The sequence below is a fragment of the Homalodisca vitripennis genome, chromosome 8, assembly GCF_021130785.1.
Source record: "Homalodisca vitripennis isolate AUS2020 chromosome 8, UT_GWSS_2.1, whole genome shotgun sequence".
Classification (NCBI taxonomy): Eukaryota; Metazoa; Arthropoda; class Insecta; order Hemiptera; family Cicadellidae; genus Homalodisca; species Homalodisca vitripennis.
This window is the reverse complement of record NC_060214.1, coordinates 74,138,253-74,156,687: the sequence shown is the minus strand read 5'-3', so window position 1 is coordinate 74,156,687 and position 18,435 is coordinate 74,138,253. Positions and strand designations below refer to the sequence as shown.

Sequence of the window (18,435 nt, the reverse complement as noted above, 5' to 3'; positions counted from 1 at the left end):
TCACAACCACCATGTTATGTGTCAACTTCACTAACTATGAAACACTAAAAATCACAACACTAATTATTAAAACTGTACTATAGGATACAGGCCCCAATACTTCTGCATTAGCCGACCACCATCTACGACTGACCGCCACAGCAGAACAAGATAGCAGCAAACAGGAATGGGGCTTTCTATTATTCATTCATTGTAGATGAATTTATTAAAATTAAACCGTGACTCCGCATTGGTCTATTACAAATATCTAATCTGTTAGATATTTATGGTTTTATTTTCATTTCATCTTTCAGAATTGGCAATCAAAGCGGCTCGACTAATGGTTGATTAATTGGTACAGTTTCCAGTAGTTTTTAATGAATCAACCACATGAAAAATATGCCATTTGTGTTATAACGCCGTTGAATTGGAGATTATCAATCTTATTACTGTATCAAATAATATTAAAAACAAAATATATAAAAGCAATGGGCAATGCAAACTATTTAAATTTTACCTCCTCCATTTTTGTAGCAGAGGTACGGGAACCTCCACACGTTTCCGAGTCCCACGCTCACACTGATGCACGAGAAGAGGAAGTCCAACTTGTTCCCCCAGCCGCCCCGCTCATCTTCTACCTCTGGGGGGATGACCTGCTGGTTAGGCTCGGTGGAGGACGATCCCTGCTTGGCCGAGAACTCAATGAAAGTCTGCTCCGGGTCCACGTCTTTCTCCTGACCCCAGTAGTACATCTTCTCGGACATGGTGGGGCAGCGGGAGGCGCCGTCTTGTCGGTCAGGGAGGGACACAATGCCGACTTGAAATGCTCTGCAAATATTTGTCAGCCATTGTACAAACTATTGTATAGAACTATAAGTTTTACAAATTATAAATGAGGTCCTGAGTAATACTGTTATTTCTTAAACCGTCTATTTTGTGCACTTTTCACCTTGAAGTATTAAAAAAATGGATTTTTAACCTACCCCAGATCTAAACTTGAAGTAGGAAGTTTAAAAAATGCCCTAAGGCTTACAAGCATATCCGTTTTCTACCAAATTGCACTACTTGGTCTTTTTGACGTCCAGGTTTTAATCATATTACTTGTATAATACTTAACTAGTAATGGATAAATTATTCGTAAAGATCATGTACCTCAATTATTTCAATGATTAAATCCAAGTTAGTGTTAGTGATTCACATAATTGCTTTACTTTTATAATTCAAAATGTCTTTATATTTATAAGAAAAACATTATGTAAATTTAAAATGAAAAAAAAAATGGGTAGTAAGAAAGTTTTAAATAAAAATCATAAAATATTGTTTGAGTGTTAATAATTCACAGCAAAATTACATTAGTTTGTTGTAATTTCACACGTAACATCTGGAAATTCTTAGTTGATACACAATATTGTAACTCTCACTAAATCAGCTGGGTTCCAAAAGGAGACATAGAATCACATCTCAGCCCCTAATTTTACTAGTGTAAATGGAGTAACTTGGATGAAATATCGGTTTTAAGTTCACGGAAATTGATTTTGTAAAAATAAATACTGCATGAATAAAGATGTTTAGTATTAAATAAAAAAACAAACAAATTCTTAATTATTATTTAAAGAAGCACGAATAACATATTCATATAATTTTAAATCTCATTGAACTTTTTTGAATGAGTGAAAGGGTAAGAAAAATCTATTCCAAAGTCCTTAAATACTCAATTACGAGGCATGGCTGCAGCAAGGACAGGAATGATGATAGAGGACTGTCAAATAGTCGGCTCAGTACTTTATGTCAAATCTCTTAAGCAAAGGGATGCAGACGAAAAAAAAACTCTTTTTACAAAGAAAAATATTAGTCTAAGCACAGTATTCATATTTAATGACCTATTTAAAATCTTATGTGTGTAAATTCTTGCGCCTGGATTTGTTTGTAGTATATATAATCATACTTTGTATATCGTAGGTATTATTTTGATCTTAATGTGAATAAATTTTCTAATAAACTATTACATTCTGTATTACTATAAGTTTACCTTAAATATCCTGGAACTATTCCAGTAAAAAATCTAAATTTAATTTGGTTCAGAGCAGAATTATTCACGTCCACGTTACTAGATTATGAATAGAAAATAATCTTAAACTTAACTGCCTTTTGTGTATTTTGGACTCTGCAAATATCACAGGAACTAAATAAAAAGTTCTCTTTTTTTATTCACTCACATAACTCCAGTAAATTTATTTGTTATTCCCACCTGTATATATGATAATGAGAGGTCAGCCAGTAGAATACAATAAATAAATGAGTTATATTGTTAATTATTCAATTACTATTGTTATTTTTACTTAATACTATTATTATTGTTAGCATTATTATCATTATTATTACATTTTTATTATTATTTAATATTCCATATTTATAGATATTAATTATAAATTATATATTCTCTAAATAATACTTATTTTATTTTTACCAAAAATACAATATTAAAAGAAATATGTTAAATGAATTTTAATTATCTATTAAAATTACAAATATAAAATATTTGTTTTTTATTATTAATGATTAATATTTTTGTTTTAATTTTCTTCTTCTTCCTCTGGCTGTTCAATATCGGATTCATTATCATCATTCTCGTTTACGAAAGTATCAGAATAGAAAGATTCAAGAATATCAGGTGCGTATTTACTTCATTGAAACCATCTGAAGTTGATGAAGCGTTGAGGCATGATTGTCCATTACACTGCCCACAAATTAAAGTGCATCGCAATCCTGATTTCCTGCATCCGCAATTAGAACCACAAACTTTCTTGCAATTGCAAAATATTGTATTCAGCAGTTCTTCTGGTGCTGGTGGTAATAATGTTGTTATTGGTTCCATTTAGCAGTACCCAGCCGAATTCCTGGGGTTCAAAATCATTTCCCAACCAAAATTTGGGTCTGATAATAGACACGAAGGATATGCTGACGAGCTGCTGTACTTGAAGGTGGAAGACTTGATAACTGCACTGGTTTGTTACGTCTTGTTGATTTGATGAACTGGGTGTATCGAAAAGAGTCTATATCGTCTTCTGATTTCGGAGCATTATACGTTGCTAAGAAAATACTCCATTTTCAAATAATTCTTGTACAGAGCAGTTTTTTTGTTTAAATAGTTCAGCTGATGGATTTAAATCGTGATGTTTTTCGAACATTTTAATAAACGATATTTTACCTTTTTTTATAAAGCGCAGAAGTCGTATCACATCCACTAAACGCGTGTAAAAATAATATGTGTTTCTTAGAATTAGGGTATTTATCAGAACTTTTCGATAAATACAGTTTTGTTTCCACATTACTCTTACCCATTTTTTTTTTGAAACAATTTCTTGTTAATGTGATTGAGCACGTCCTATCAAGATAACTAGCAAATCAATATCTTCTCCTACAATGACAAAAGTATTTTTTTTTAAAGTTCAGACTCTGCAATAGCTGTTTCTACAATGATAACATCACCATCATCTCTGGCTTGTTTTGTAGTGATATTAACAGTTTTTTAAATTTGTTGATAAGCATGTCTATAAATATTTTGTTATTTGATGAATTCGATAAAAAATCAAAGCGGAGTTCGTTCGTATGATTTTGAAACACCAGCAGTTCTTCTTGATTGTTCCATTGCTTTAATGTTCTTAGTGTAGTCTGAGTAACCATCAAATACAACACCGATACTTAACCCATAATGTGTTTATAAATTTTTGACGTATTTATTCAAAATATGAGAAATAGTATCATCTTTATCCCATACAACGCGATGAAAGAGAAATTAACCATCGATGATATAATATTCATATGGTATAATATTCATAGTAATATAGTAATATGGAAGAAAAGTATTTCTTTTAATATCGTATGTTTGGTAAAAATATATAATAATTATTATTTAGAGAATATATAATTTATAATTAATATCTATAAATATGGAATATTAAATAATAAATAATAATAAAAATTTAATAATAATGATAATAATAAAAAATGTAATAATAATGATAATAATGCTAACAGTAATAATAGTATTAAGTAATAATAATAATAGTAAGTGAATAATTAAACAATATAACTCATTTATTTATTGTATTCTACTGGCTGACCTCGCATTATCGTATATACAGGTAAGCGGTCCCCTACTCTTTGCGCTGTATCTCAAAAAGGGTTGAGCGTACATAAAATTACTTCAGACAAAAGTTGAAGAGAATTTTTCGTTCTACAATTTCTCTTACCACCTTCAAAGTCATTTAGCGTAAGGGAAACGAGATATTTTCAAAAAACTGATTTTCATGAACTTTGACCTTAAATATCTAAAGACGCGTACACGTGATTATATGAGACTTTTGAGGTAAGTTTTATACCATCAAAATAAAGACGTATGCAAATTCTTAGCTTATTATCTTTCATTCCGAGGTTGCATCCTTATTGTGCCTTATTTTACTGAGTTAAATGTATAAGTTCATCATCAAAAACGAGTTTCCCTATATCAAAACTACGTTACATGGTAAACCTTCATAGACTGATTCTTAATGTATCCAGAAAAAGCTGACAATCAAGTAGATACACAATTACATTGAAGAAACATTTGTATAAAACCCTTTTGTATAAAGTGACAGCTAAGTAAAATATGCAACATTTCTAGTTTATATCTGGTTATTCTCAAGATAATACCCTGACTTATAAACTTTAGTAAGGTGCAGCTTGTCCCTTAGAGAGATACCCACTATAACCACACTCAATCTTGTCTGTATATAAATAAACTAATATCAGTCTACCATTTAGCACATGTTATAATAATACATGATTCAACTAAATATGGTTGAAAACTGGTTTTCTTATAATCGTCATGTCGCTGCCATCGTTAACCATAAAATCAAAGCAAAAACCATTACTATCGATCAGCCAAATACTACGAAATGAAATGTCGATTTTTCTTGGCTGCTGTTTGCGTGGTCACCACTGAGCTGTCCTTGCAAGCGGTCTTTGGTGGTGGTTCGGAAGTTACCTATAACCCGTTGATCTCCAGGTATTAGATAAGGCGTACTACCACAAACTCGCCTGGTAAAACAAGACAGTCTTTGATTTTAACTTTATGCTTATGCAGGAATTAATTTTAATAAAAGTTTCAAGTCAGTGAGTTCGTGATTATCGATATAACGTTCAGACAGTTAGAAAAAAATTTTAACAGCCGCTTGTGCAATATATAGTGCCTGCAGAATAATCAGATGAATTATCAATTTTATGTTATTAAATATGTGTTACCAAATAAATGGTATTAATTATTGATTTTACCTGTCGTTTAAATGGATTTAATTTATTATAAGTGAAAAATGATAAGTATGGTATCTCAGCTAAAATCACGTACAATACGTGTTTTCTCCATGGCAACGACGTAGTGCGTCATCGTTTGAAAACTGTGTGACTGTGTAAATTTGACGTGCATTATCTTTTATATCAACTCAAACTGACAACCAATATCCTCGTGCTTATCTGCATCAGGATGTTAGATCAATGTAAAACTTCTTTTTCTAAATTTATATGAGTAAAGTAACTAGAAAGTTATTTAATTTACAGTACGGACTTTAAAATCAATTATTATTTCTAATATATCCTTTAATACATACCACAAAAGATAAGAAAAGAAAATAAATGTTAATGCTATCCGTGCATTGTTTTCTACTCATAGCAAGTCAATGACTTTAAGAACCCTTGTTGATTATCTTTAAAACAGTCCGCGTATAGTCTTAAAACTATGAAAATAAAACATGCTAAACAATGATTTAAAATTACTTTTAAAATAAAATATCAAATCAACTTAAAAAATACATTGTTATTTTTTTACCATTTTTCTCTTATTATTCTAGTAGTATAAGAAAATATGCGAATTGCTAAGTTTTTTTACTGAAAAATGTATTAGTTTAATGTGTTTGAGATGGTAAAAATAATATTATCAAATATATGGATTTTTACTGAAGTATTAATATGGCATTTGGTTTATTTATGGAACAATATAAGTACCACTACTTAACTTAAAAATTCTTAAAAGGCTATAAAAATTATATTAAAAGTAGCCTTAAGTATGTATATGATATAATTGGAAAACCAAGGATTTGAAAGTATATTAACACATTTTAGTATCTTTCGATGCAGTAGATCTTTACAAGATTGTGCATATATATATATATATATATATATATATATATATATATATATATATATATATATATATATATATGTTACCCATATTTGAATAAAATTGTTCCAACATGTTATCAGAAGCTGTAAGTGAATTTAATTAGTTTATTGCTAGAAATATTGCTACAAAACTACTTTTAATTAGGTTGGAAAATGTTTCAATAAAACGCGTGGATTGGCCATGGGCTCAACACTTTTTTTTTTTAGAATTTTTACATACATTTAATTCGTATTGAAAACGATTTTATCATTTCAGACAAAAGTACATTTAAAAAACAAAAATACTATGCTATCATTGATTTTACTTTTCTATGTTTATGACAGACTTTTATTATTTGAAGGCAATGCCCGAGTCAGTCTCAGTGGAGCTCAAGGAATGTAAAAAAATAAATTTTGTGGACATCACTTTGGAAAAACTTTTATACTAAATTAGAATTTAGCATATTTACGAAACCTACCTCATGTGATCGGACTATACATTCTACGCCATTTTATCCATATGGGTAAAAATTAGCAGCATATAACTCAATGCACCATCGCCTTTTAAACGTATAATTAAGCCCCCAAAATTTTGAAAAAGAAGCTAATATTATAAAGGACATTCTCTCATTCAATAATGTTAAAGCAAATATTAGAGACAAATTAGTTTCTTAACATAAACATAAAAATGGTTAAAAAAAAGGAACGGCCACGATCGGAAACAAAGAGGAATCGAATGTTTGGGTTGAACATACCCAAACAACACAACATTCCCTCAGCAAAAGAATGAGTTACTAAGGCGTACAATTAGCCTTTAAAACATAAACCATAACACGTAATATTTTAAACAGAAAAGGACAATGTAAAAGAAAATAGAATGGACAGTACTGGTTTATAGAAGTTAAAAGTTGGGAAATATAACAGCATTTGCATCGCATAAACTGGTCAAACGTTTAAGACTAGATTCAAGCAACATCACTAGAATCCACGAGAACATAAAAAATAATCGTCGATTACCCAACTACAGTTTCAAAATAACCATGACATGAATGACATCAATAATGCTGGAGGTTTTGCACGTATGTATTATGAAAACTAAATCTATAAACATTTGCAAAACGAAAAACGAAATTGTTCAATACTAAACGAATTCAATTAAAATTATATTTCACGACCCGCGGTCAAAAGAATACTTAATTACCGATAAGGCTGCAGTAGATATGCACGGATCAGAAAGTAGAGGAAGAGGAGTAACATAACCTTCAGCCTTCAGTGTCTGCGCTGCCGATCGGCCGGTTCGTGTCCGTGGTTGTACGTGTGCCGGTAGGCTTACAATCTACGTGTTTTTTTAAATAATATTTTTGCCAAAAATATGTTTTGTTGTTTGAAACTTATGTTTTATTGTGTGGTATTTGGTATCAAAATTATTTGACTTCCGAGTTTTTATACACGTGACGATGGGAGGTTCGTCTCGAAACATGTGGTGAGAATGTGCAAAATTAATTTCGGAACTGTTTAAGTTAAAGTACACTATTCAATATTTGCCTACTACAGTTTCGTGGCTATAAAAAAATTCAAATTCAAAAATCTTCAAATATAAAAATCTTTATGTACAATTATATATCAATCCTAAAGAATATAAAATAGTAATAGTAACTAATAGTTACTTACTATTACTATTACTACTATCCTAGTTAGTTAATTATCCTCCTTCAGGGTGAATTACCTCGTGAATATTTGATGCTCAAAACTTTTTGGAATATTTTATTAAAGTAATATAATACAAAGGAGTTCAATAAATAATTGATTAGCCAAGATAATATTGTTATTAATTTTAAGTTGTGATATAATATGGTTTAAAAGTATAGAATGTTTGTTCTTATTATACAGTACTACAGTGCTTTAATATCCATCAATACATATACTGTTTTAAATAGGTACTGAAAAAAATACAGAAAAGTAACACAAACGTTTGAGCAAAATGTTATCCTCTAATTTACCTAATTCAATTCTGAGTAGCAGTTTTCACTTAGTAGATTGCTTTTTGTATGTATAGTACTTTTATGGACCTCTAAACATCTTCAAGCACCTAATCTATTGTAGACTCTTGGAGCAATTGGAAAATTCTTTAAATATTACTAAATGTTAATAAAAACACAACTTTTTCCAAATTGTTTATTTTTTGGACGAGGCCTTTCAAAACCAAAGGTTTCATCTTCAGGCAACTCTACAAAAATTTTGTGGAGTTGCCTGAAGATGAAACCTTTGGTTTTTAAAGGCCTCGTCCAAAAAATTAACAATTTGGAAAAAGTTGTGTTTTTATTAACATTTAGTAACACCTAATCTATGTTTGCAATATTCATACCAGGAGCTCTAAAATTTATTGCAGCGTTAGATTTGGAAATACTTGTCACGAAAATCCGCAGACTTGTGTGTCACGTTGTTGTATAGGTAAAGGTAAATATTTAAGAGCAATATTATTAAGAACTAACGTATTAACTATAGCACGAAAAGAAGAAATTCAGAAGCTTTTAAGTTACTGACTAACTACGTTCAAGAGGTCCACAAACCAGAATACTAGGGTGGAACACTCAAATCCCGTGAGTTTGACACCAAGAAACCGTCTCAAAATATATAATTTTGTTCAAGTAGTAAAATGTATGTACCCTAAATAATATAAAATAGTAATAGTAAGTAACTAATAGACCGGTGTCACGTAACAGGCTTTGCTGATTTTGCATGAAACAATTTCATTCACACGCGGTAAGGCTACATAGGTTACAATGGCACATGTGAATAGTTCATATAATTGTACTCAGTTTGCATACATACATTTTTACACTCCAATGTTATCATTGCCATTATATTCATAACACCACTCAAAAACTGTTAGATATCTCTCATTCAATTCCAATGAAATTTCATGCCCCATAATCAAATCCAATATTGCATAAATAGACAGGAAGCTCTACAAAACATTTCAAGTCTATAAATCAGTTCGTTTACGATATATATTACAGGTAAATAGGCATGCAAACATTACATTTTTTTAGCCCCTCGAGTGATAAACTTAGCTAAAGCTCAGATAATGAAAGATACCAGTTCCTAAAATGTTATCCACTGAGAATTATAAATTTTGTAACTATATAAGGCTGTAAATCACTTACGATATCTAAAAACTAGTACATACCTGAAAGTATGAATAAACGTACTTTTATCGCTCTGAGATTTCAGGTTGAACAAAATATAATATTAAATGCCTCTATCATAATAAATTGTCAAAATACTTAATTGTGTTTTAATATAACTGAATTTTCTTTGTAACTTATATTTGTAGGCCAGGCCTGATAATAATATTGTAATTTTACAGCCTATTAGCATTTTGTAAGAAAAAAAGAAATTACAGAAATGTATTATATTAACTCTTATATTAAATTAACAGATATATTAACTCTTTGCAAACATGAAAATATATTGTAAGAACATCTAAAATTCTGTTTATTTGACGTTAATGAAACTGAAAATAAAAATAGTAAGTTATTCAGATTGATTAAAAATTGAATACATATGTTATAAAATTTAGGATTTTTTAGATATACAAACACATTGCGGAAAAAATCTCAAGACGTACAACTTAAGTATGTGAAATACAGTGTTTGTTACGAAACCAATAATTTCAGGTTTCTGACGGTATAATGTGGTTAAGAGTCAATATATGAAGTTATCCCGTGACCTCCATAGACAATATAAACTAGACTAGCTTCAATATCAATAAGATGCCCTGCTTTAAACTATTTTAGATTAAATAAGATTTTGAAATAGGGTGGTCTGCATATATTTACGAAATTATGATGTGATTAGAGTGGGGATCGAACCCACTGGTTGAGCAGCGTCTTTGACTACTGGGCTGTATGGCATGTGAGATTAACGTGTAGACAACCTACTTTACGTGTTACATAGGTTATTTACCAAATTAGATCTGGTGACAAAATACTTACGTATGTTTATGTCTGTAAATTTTGAAATCAGTTGATTTTTAGAATGTGGTCATTTATATGCACACTGAATGGCTACATTAATGCCATTTGAATATATGATAACTGTATTTGTCATCAGGTTACAATTCCTCCGTATAGAGTTAAACTCTTCAACGTAATAAAAACCTTATACAACGTACAATTCTGTACTATATACTTGAAACAATATATTCGTACTTAACCATTCGAATCGAGGTTATGCATATTTTCGGCCTAAGATATAAGGTTATATTTGATTAAATATTCTCATTCTTTATTACCACGCAATCCTAATATCAATCCCAATACGATCAATGAAATAATTCTCATACGTATATTTAAGAATTTTAAAGACCAATCCACCTTCATGAAGTTTAAAATAATATAATGCGTATGATGTAAAATAATATACATACATGGACCTAATCTGCATATATTAACAGCATCCATGCTATTACCTTGTTGTTATTAGTGGAAATGATGGCTGGGGCAGATTTCAATAGCTCCGTCAGCCTGGGCTAGTGACATGGTGTCAGTTTATCCCGGGGGGTGGGGAGGAGTTAAATTGGTTTTGTCATGGTACGGCTAATATAGCGTAAGCCTATTTACCTACATTAATCAGGTATTGAGTTATGCAGATGTAACTCAAACCTGCAATAAATTATTCGTATTTCATCTTGGAAAATAAAATAAGGAATTTGCGACAAGAGATGTAATATTTCCAACATTTCTAATTGAACTGAAACTAATAATTCATTATGAGGTTATTTTCTAACATTTTACAGCTTAGAATATTAAACAAATTTAATTAAGCATATCTTATACCAAAATATGGTACCTTAACCATGTAAGAGTGAACTTTTCTGTTTTATGCATAAAACAGTTGTTAATAAATATATTCTAAAGTTGGAGTTTGTTTTAATTTAAATATAAATTAAATCCCCATTTATTAGCTAAGAAAACCTTACTTATCTAGGTAGTCTGCAAAATTTAGTTTCTTTCTATCTTTCTGTCTGTCGCACTGTACAGAGAGCGAAATAACAAACAGTCTTAAAACTTTGCATGATATGTCAAACAAAAATAATACTCCTCTATTGTTTTCTTCCACATTTCTTATAAAACATATAAAAAAAACTTTAAAACATTATTAAATTTGTTTACTACCGTTAAAAAAATGAAATTATGAATAATTTATGAAATTCAATTAAAGTTTAAACACTTGAAAATCACATTAAAAAGCTGTAGAGAATCAATAACAGTTGTGTCTTGAATAAAACAAAAATTGTTAAAAAAGATTTGTTACACTTCATAGTCATATAGTAAATGTTAAAAAATAATACAAAATAGTAAATTTCCTCTTCATCCATAAGCATATTTTAATCTTCTTATTCTATATTTATCGAGTTTTCAATCGACAATATTTTGAATGAATGTACTAGAATCCATATCAGTTGTTTATTAAATTTTTTTTACTATCTTGAGTATTTTATTCAAATCTTCTATACAATACATAAGAATCAGGTTATGTATGTTTAAAATATTATAGACATGTTGCCATTTTTCAATTAGGTTTCTTCAAATTTAGGTTTGTATTTATCATTATAGTGTAATCTAGAAATTTTATAAATTTTTACTTCAATTCTTGAAGGTTGGCCTTAATATTTGTATTAAATTTTAGATTTTATTGCTTATTCTTAAATTAAATATCTTTCTTTTTTCAATACCATTATTACACCAGCCAATTATTTAAAAAAGTTTAGCGTTAAAAAATTTCATAATGATAATAATGTGCAATACAGTTTATAAACACGTACCAATTATAATATGTAAAATTTAGTTTATTTACGCTTTAGTATCTACGTGTTGCTTTATATTTTGATGTTTACGTTTTGCGTTTACATGTTCGTTTTGTCATGACTGAAATTAAATTTACCAATTAAAAAGAATATCTGAGGGTAAACACTTATATCTAATCCCACTTGAACTTAAGAAGTGGGAAACAAAACCTATGGACGCATGGTATGTATATTTTTATAGTAATACATATATATATTTATATAAATTTTTTATGATTTATTTAAAATAATTTAACGCCTCCTTATTTTCATTAATTAAGCTGTTAAAGGTATCACTTACCAACGCGAAATATATTAGTTCTATTTTAAATCGTAAAGCAAAAATATTTAAAAAATATAATAAAAAGTTTATATAAATATTTATGTATAAAGATGTATATATAAATATAAATATTTATATATTGGATATATATATATATATATATATATATATATATATATATATATATATATATGAGATTTTACTTTACTTAACTTTTCTTACCAAAACAGTTTTAGGGAATGATGTGTTAGTTTTATAAAGATATTTTTGTACTTATTTACCACAAATTGCATAATATACATGAAAATATTCAGCACTTAGTGAAGTTGAAGGCTGGATTTCCATATATATATATATATATATATATATATATATATATATATATATATATATATCGTTTTTTATGTGTCGGACGGTTGGTTTTAAGTGTAAAAAGCTATACAAATATAATCTGAGTAAAATATTTAATTGGAATGTGTTTAAATCTTTCGATAACTTCTAATACAAATTAAAAAAAATATATATCATGACTTACGATAGATTTTTATTACCAAATGCCTAGGTTATCCTAGTTTGTGTTTATAATGAATGTTAAGTTAGAAGTTTTTTTTGACATTAAGAAGCTAAAGATATACTGAAAAATAAAACGACTTAACTTTATTCAACCAATACCAAAAAGAGAACCTACACACTAAAATACACAATTTATATATAAACGTATATAAGAAAACTTACTAATTGTGCTTAGAACATTTCCTGAATATATGATGTTGTTGATTTTAGTTGTATCAGTTGTTACAGGTTACTCTTTCTTAACGTTAGAATAATTATAAATTTTAATTTATTCCCTCCTATCATTAGAAAAAATCGTGGCCACAACTCCAGATTTAAGTGACCTCTGTTATCATTTTTTACCGAATAAGACGACTAATATTAAATTATACACGAAACATGTAAAAGCTTTATGAAGTAATTGATACTGAACAAAAAGAAAAATCAACTTTTGCTTTAATTATTAAGCTACTATTAATATTAAAATACGAAGACGTGGACTATAATCTTGTGTTATTTATACAAATTTTGTTTCGTTTAAAAAAATAGCGCGAAATAATTTATCACTTTGTTGTATTGTTGCTGTGGGAAGCAAGTTAACTCAAATAATATGTGTTCATGCAGAGAAAAGAAAACGATCTGTATTATTCTGATCTATTTATGTTGACATTCTACATGAGTAGCTTAATAATGTGCGATGTGTTATTAACCATACTGTGAGTTTAATAAGTGATGTCTTTTATTTGATGTACTGAAGGTTTATTGATCGCAGCTCATGCACACTATTAAATGTCAGATAAAAATAAAGGATAACCTTTTCCTCCCATAATGGCTGCCGCCTACCACGTATTGAACTATCGCAACTATTAAACAAATTTAGTACACATAAAAGTGCAACACACAAAGACAAGGGCTTTATGATAACAGGTTTTTAACCTTTTAATATAATATAATATGCCTTCAACTAAACTCAAAGCAAGAAAATTTCACAGTATAAAAAAGAGAAAATTAATTTTTAAAATAAGTCGATAATATTTTTGTAAAACTATTTGAATCATATATGTAAAATAATTATTTAATTAAACTAAGCAAACAAACATTTATGCAGTTTATATAACTAATAAAAATCTGATGCAGTCAAGATCTTTTAAATCACAGCTTGTTTGTGCGAAATTTGTTTAGTAGAAGATAGCTCCTCAAACTACCAGGCAGATTGCGAGAACACTTACGTTAACAACACACACGCAGTTTGTGCACGGTGATAGATTTTTCGCACAGACGTAAAAAGTGTCCAGGTGTCCTAGTGACTAGTGTATGAATATATGTAGTCCTGTGAAATTATTCTGACTACTGTGCAACGGATATTACCGTAAACCCTTAAGTCTATGACCGATATTAAAATTCTTCCGCTTGCATGTTCAGGAACATGTTCATAACTCCATGGATACATATAGTAAAGGTACGCCATTATTCATAGTGATGGTTCGTTAATGAATGATCAGATAGCTATAGTAACAATTTAGTAAACTTCACAGAGTAGAATTTCCTAATATAAACCTTTTTATGAATATTCATCGGTTTTCTCTAAACATAATTAACTTTGAAGTTGTAATAGATTATATACCCTTTTGTGTTAACGAGTCTATTGCCTTGCCCCCACGTTTATATGAATATATATATATATATATATATATATATATATATATATTATATATATATATATAAAGTATATTGCATTTTTATTACTCATATACCCTTTCTCTGAGGGAGGGGCTTTGGTGTTTTAACTGTATTAAAATAAATTTGTATTTCTACTTATAAAGTTTTATGTTCATTTAATACAACTTAAAACTTTCAATGATAGTTTTAAATTTGAATCTTGAATACAATGCAAAAAAGAAAGGTATCATGAATTAATAAGTAAGGTAAGCTTATTGAAGGTTCATCGGTAAAGAAAAGTTCTTTTAAGGGGACCGGGTAGGTGAAATAAAAAAAAATTATCAATTTTCTTTTTATATTTTTTTCTTGTAGCTTGGTTCTTTACGCACATTTTGATATATAACATATGATTATTTGGCTACTAAAAAGTAACAAAAAAAATTGTTTAGTCTATCCATACCCGTAAATTCAGTGATGTGATTGCGTCAACTCAAAACACAGCAGTAAATATAATAAGTCCATTGCAACTGGAGAACATTACACTCATAGATCCAGTATCCCTAAGCCTATTATAGAGTTTATAAAGCCTGTTTTCAAGAGCTTATCAGATCCTACACTACTGGAAAGGTGCCTTCATGGGCATACTCAAAATCCTAATCAAAGCGTCAACCACGTCATTTGGTCAAGACTCCCTAGAACCGGGTTTGTGGGTTTGAAAAATTCTTCACTTTGGGGTTCATGATGCTTTTGCTACCTTCAACTTTGGACAGATAACCAAGTGTCAAGTGCTTGCAAAGTGTGGAATCAGTGTGGGGAAAAATACAGTAGCAGGAATGAAACTAGTCCATAAGTGTAAGGTATTTGATTCGCTTCGAGCAGCATCTGAAATTAGTAAACAAGCAAGACAGAACAAAAGATCAAGTAAAAGAAAGCTGGAAGACAAAGAAGAAGACCCAGATGACCCAAGTTATGGAGCTTGTCTGTTTTTAAATCAATAAAGGTATGATTACATGTGTTTTTAAAAGTAGGCCTACTTTGATTTGCGATTCTCGAATCACCATTTTTGAAACTTGGTGCACACTTTTCTCAGAAAGTACTACAGCTACATAGATGGAATTTTTACCACATTTTATATGCATATTGAACTACACTTTAAAAGCAGTGATTTATTTTTTTCATTTTTATTTTTCAAGTTATAATATTTTTCTTTGAAAAAAAAAACATCACAAAAAAAGGCACTTTCAAAAAAAATCATAACTTGAAAAATAAAAATGAAAAAGATAAATCCCTGCTTTAAAGTGTAGTTCAATATGCATATAACATGTGGTATAAATCTTATGTATGTATCTTTAGTACTTTCCGAGAAAAGTGTGCACCACATATGGAAATTTAACATGCGCAGCATAGGACCTTCCCGGTCCCTTTAATAATTATATTTTCCTTTGCCATTTTTGTCTTTAATTATCCATATATATTGTGAAGGAACGTATTTAGTATTTAAGATTGTTACATATTGTGTGGACTTAAAAAATAAATTAAGACAATATATATTTTAAATTTAATCCGTAAATTTCATTTAATATTTTTGTATTTAATGTAAGTAGTATGTAAGTATAGTTATTAAGGTTCATATTTTAATATTGTTTTCAAATTTTACTTAAGCGTCCTTTTCTAAATAATCTTTGATATATATTAAATTTATGAAATCTAAGTAAACGGAAAATTTTTAGAGCTTTGGAATGCCCTTGGAATGTCTTCGAAACTTTTTTTTGTAAATACTCATAATAAGGAATATCTATTGCATAATAAGGAGTATATATTGTCTAAATATGAAACTTCCGCAAGACTCCCTACATTGTTTTTAATTTATTTAATTAAATTAAGGCTGGAATAGTATTTTATTTGTTGTTGAATCATAGCTGTAATAATTTTCACTCTGATTACTTACGACAATAACCTGTCAGAATTTGTATAACAAATAAATATTTGACGTGATGCGGTTAACTCCTTTAATCTGGAGTCCACATCAGTCTGAACAAGTAGTCCAGTGAAACTGGTGAGCTTTCATAATGGTCCAATAAAAGTCAGTAACGAAGAAGATCAAAACAAAATCTGCTTCGTTTTGACATCACAGGCGCATAGGCTACAAAACAGCTCAGTCTGGTTGCAGCAGCTGCTAGTGTAATTCAGATAATAAATATTCTTTATTCTCATTTGGTCGTCCGGTGTAGAGTTGAGTGCAATACAATATTTTGAACACAATCCCAAATCAGGGCGGAACAACAAGTATTTCATCGGAAGTAGATAATTGGACTTGAACCGTAGATGGCTCTGATTCAAAACGAAAATCTGATACAAAGAGTTCCTTTTGAACATTCCGTCTTTTATGGGTATCTTCAAAAAGAAATCCAGATTTAAGGAGTAAACCTTTGTGGCGTTTGCCACTTTATTTTGTTGGTCTTTGGACGGACCGGGAGCTGTTTCCTTACAGCTGGTCGAGCCATCTGTTTTACCAGATGGTTGTTCTCTTTCTAGATGTTTCTGTGGCTTTCTGGCTTTTTGATTGGTTCTAGTATTTTCAGGTTTTCTAGATATCTGGAATTAGGTTTCTTGTGCTCTTCTCTTCTGACTTCCATAGGGCAAGGACATCTTGGAGTCTTCTGTGGTCGGAGTTACAAAATCAAAGCTGGCTGCCCGCTCCCTCTACGAACCGGCACGGTGTTTTGGTGTTAATATCGTATGCCTACCTTCCAATCAACGTTTCACGACCTCGTTTAATATTTAGGACCCAGTCTTTCCAAATTCAGTTTTCGAAATTCGTCGCATATTGGTAGCAGATCGTGGTTTGAAATGGAAGGCTAGGCTTGCCGGTGGGAGCGGAGGAATTCTACACAGCTATGAGAGCTAAGTCCTAGTTTTAAGTTTTTTTAAAGGGGTAGACGTTTTTCTAAATTTTTTTAGTTTTCTAAATTTTCCTTACACTGCCTTTTTTTTTATTCAAAATGTTAAATTTTTTCGAAGTAGCTTGTTTTTAATGTGCAAGTCTGAGCCAAGCAGTTCTTGCAACCATGGGGGGGGGTGGGGGGGGGGGGGGGTGGGGGGGGGGGGGGGTGGGGGGGGGGGGGGGTGGGGGGGGGGGGGGGTGGGGGGGGGGGGGGGTGGGGGGGGGAATTGTGATGGCATAGGGCCCATGGAGTTCTTTCTATAGGAAAGAAACAATATTGTATCGGGACACGAGAAAAAGAAGACTCTTTGGTTTCTTATCCCGGCTTAATACAGATATATATATATATATATATATATATATATATATATATATATATATATATATATATATATATATAATATATATAATTTCAATAAACATTGAATCGCAAAAAGTACTTGCTCTGCCGGGACTCAAACCCGTATCTCTCACTCGCCAGGTGAACGTGCTACCATATAGTTTTTATATTATGTAATTAATATATAATATATATTACATTTAATATGAGAATAATTATATTATTTTATAATATATTATATATTAATTATAAACTGGAGTTAACTTGATAAGATTTACTGATTGTTTATCATAGTTTAGGCTGTGACAGACAAGTTTGATAAAGAAGTTTAATAATCTACATTACCGACATGACTAGCGTTTCTCTCTGGCGGAGTACACTGATACTTCTTTACTAAGTCGGGAGAGATCAATGGCCCATATTCCGCTCTTGTGCTGCAGTCTTTTGATTGGTTTTGGAAGTAAAGTCTCGTAGTCAAACGTAGACCACTGATCTCTTAGGACAAAAAGTTTAGACATTGAACCCAGTACTAAAAGGAATAACAAGAAACTTTAACTCCTACAACCCCTAACACCAACAGTCATCTTCCGCAGTAGACTAGACCTATGGAACTACTCTTGAGTCCCAGAATT

The 18,435-nt window shown here is 30.2% G+C and overlaps 1 protein-coding gene across 1 annotated transcript in view; it reads right to left on the bottom strand.

Moving 5' to 3' along the window:
* LOC124367706 (sodium- and chloride-dependent GABA transporter 1-like) overlaps positions 1–804 on the bottom strand; it is a 38,513-nt gene extending 37,709 nt beyond the window's left edge. Inside the window, exon 1 of the mRNA XM_046824779.1 lies at positions 497–804. Coding sequence (XP_046680735.1) covers positions 497–743 — 247 coding nt within the window. The 5' untranslated portion in view covers positions 744–804. The remainder of the gene's footprint in view (positions 1–496) is intronic.
* Positions 805–18,435: the final 17,631 nt, after the last annotated feature.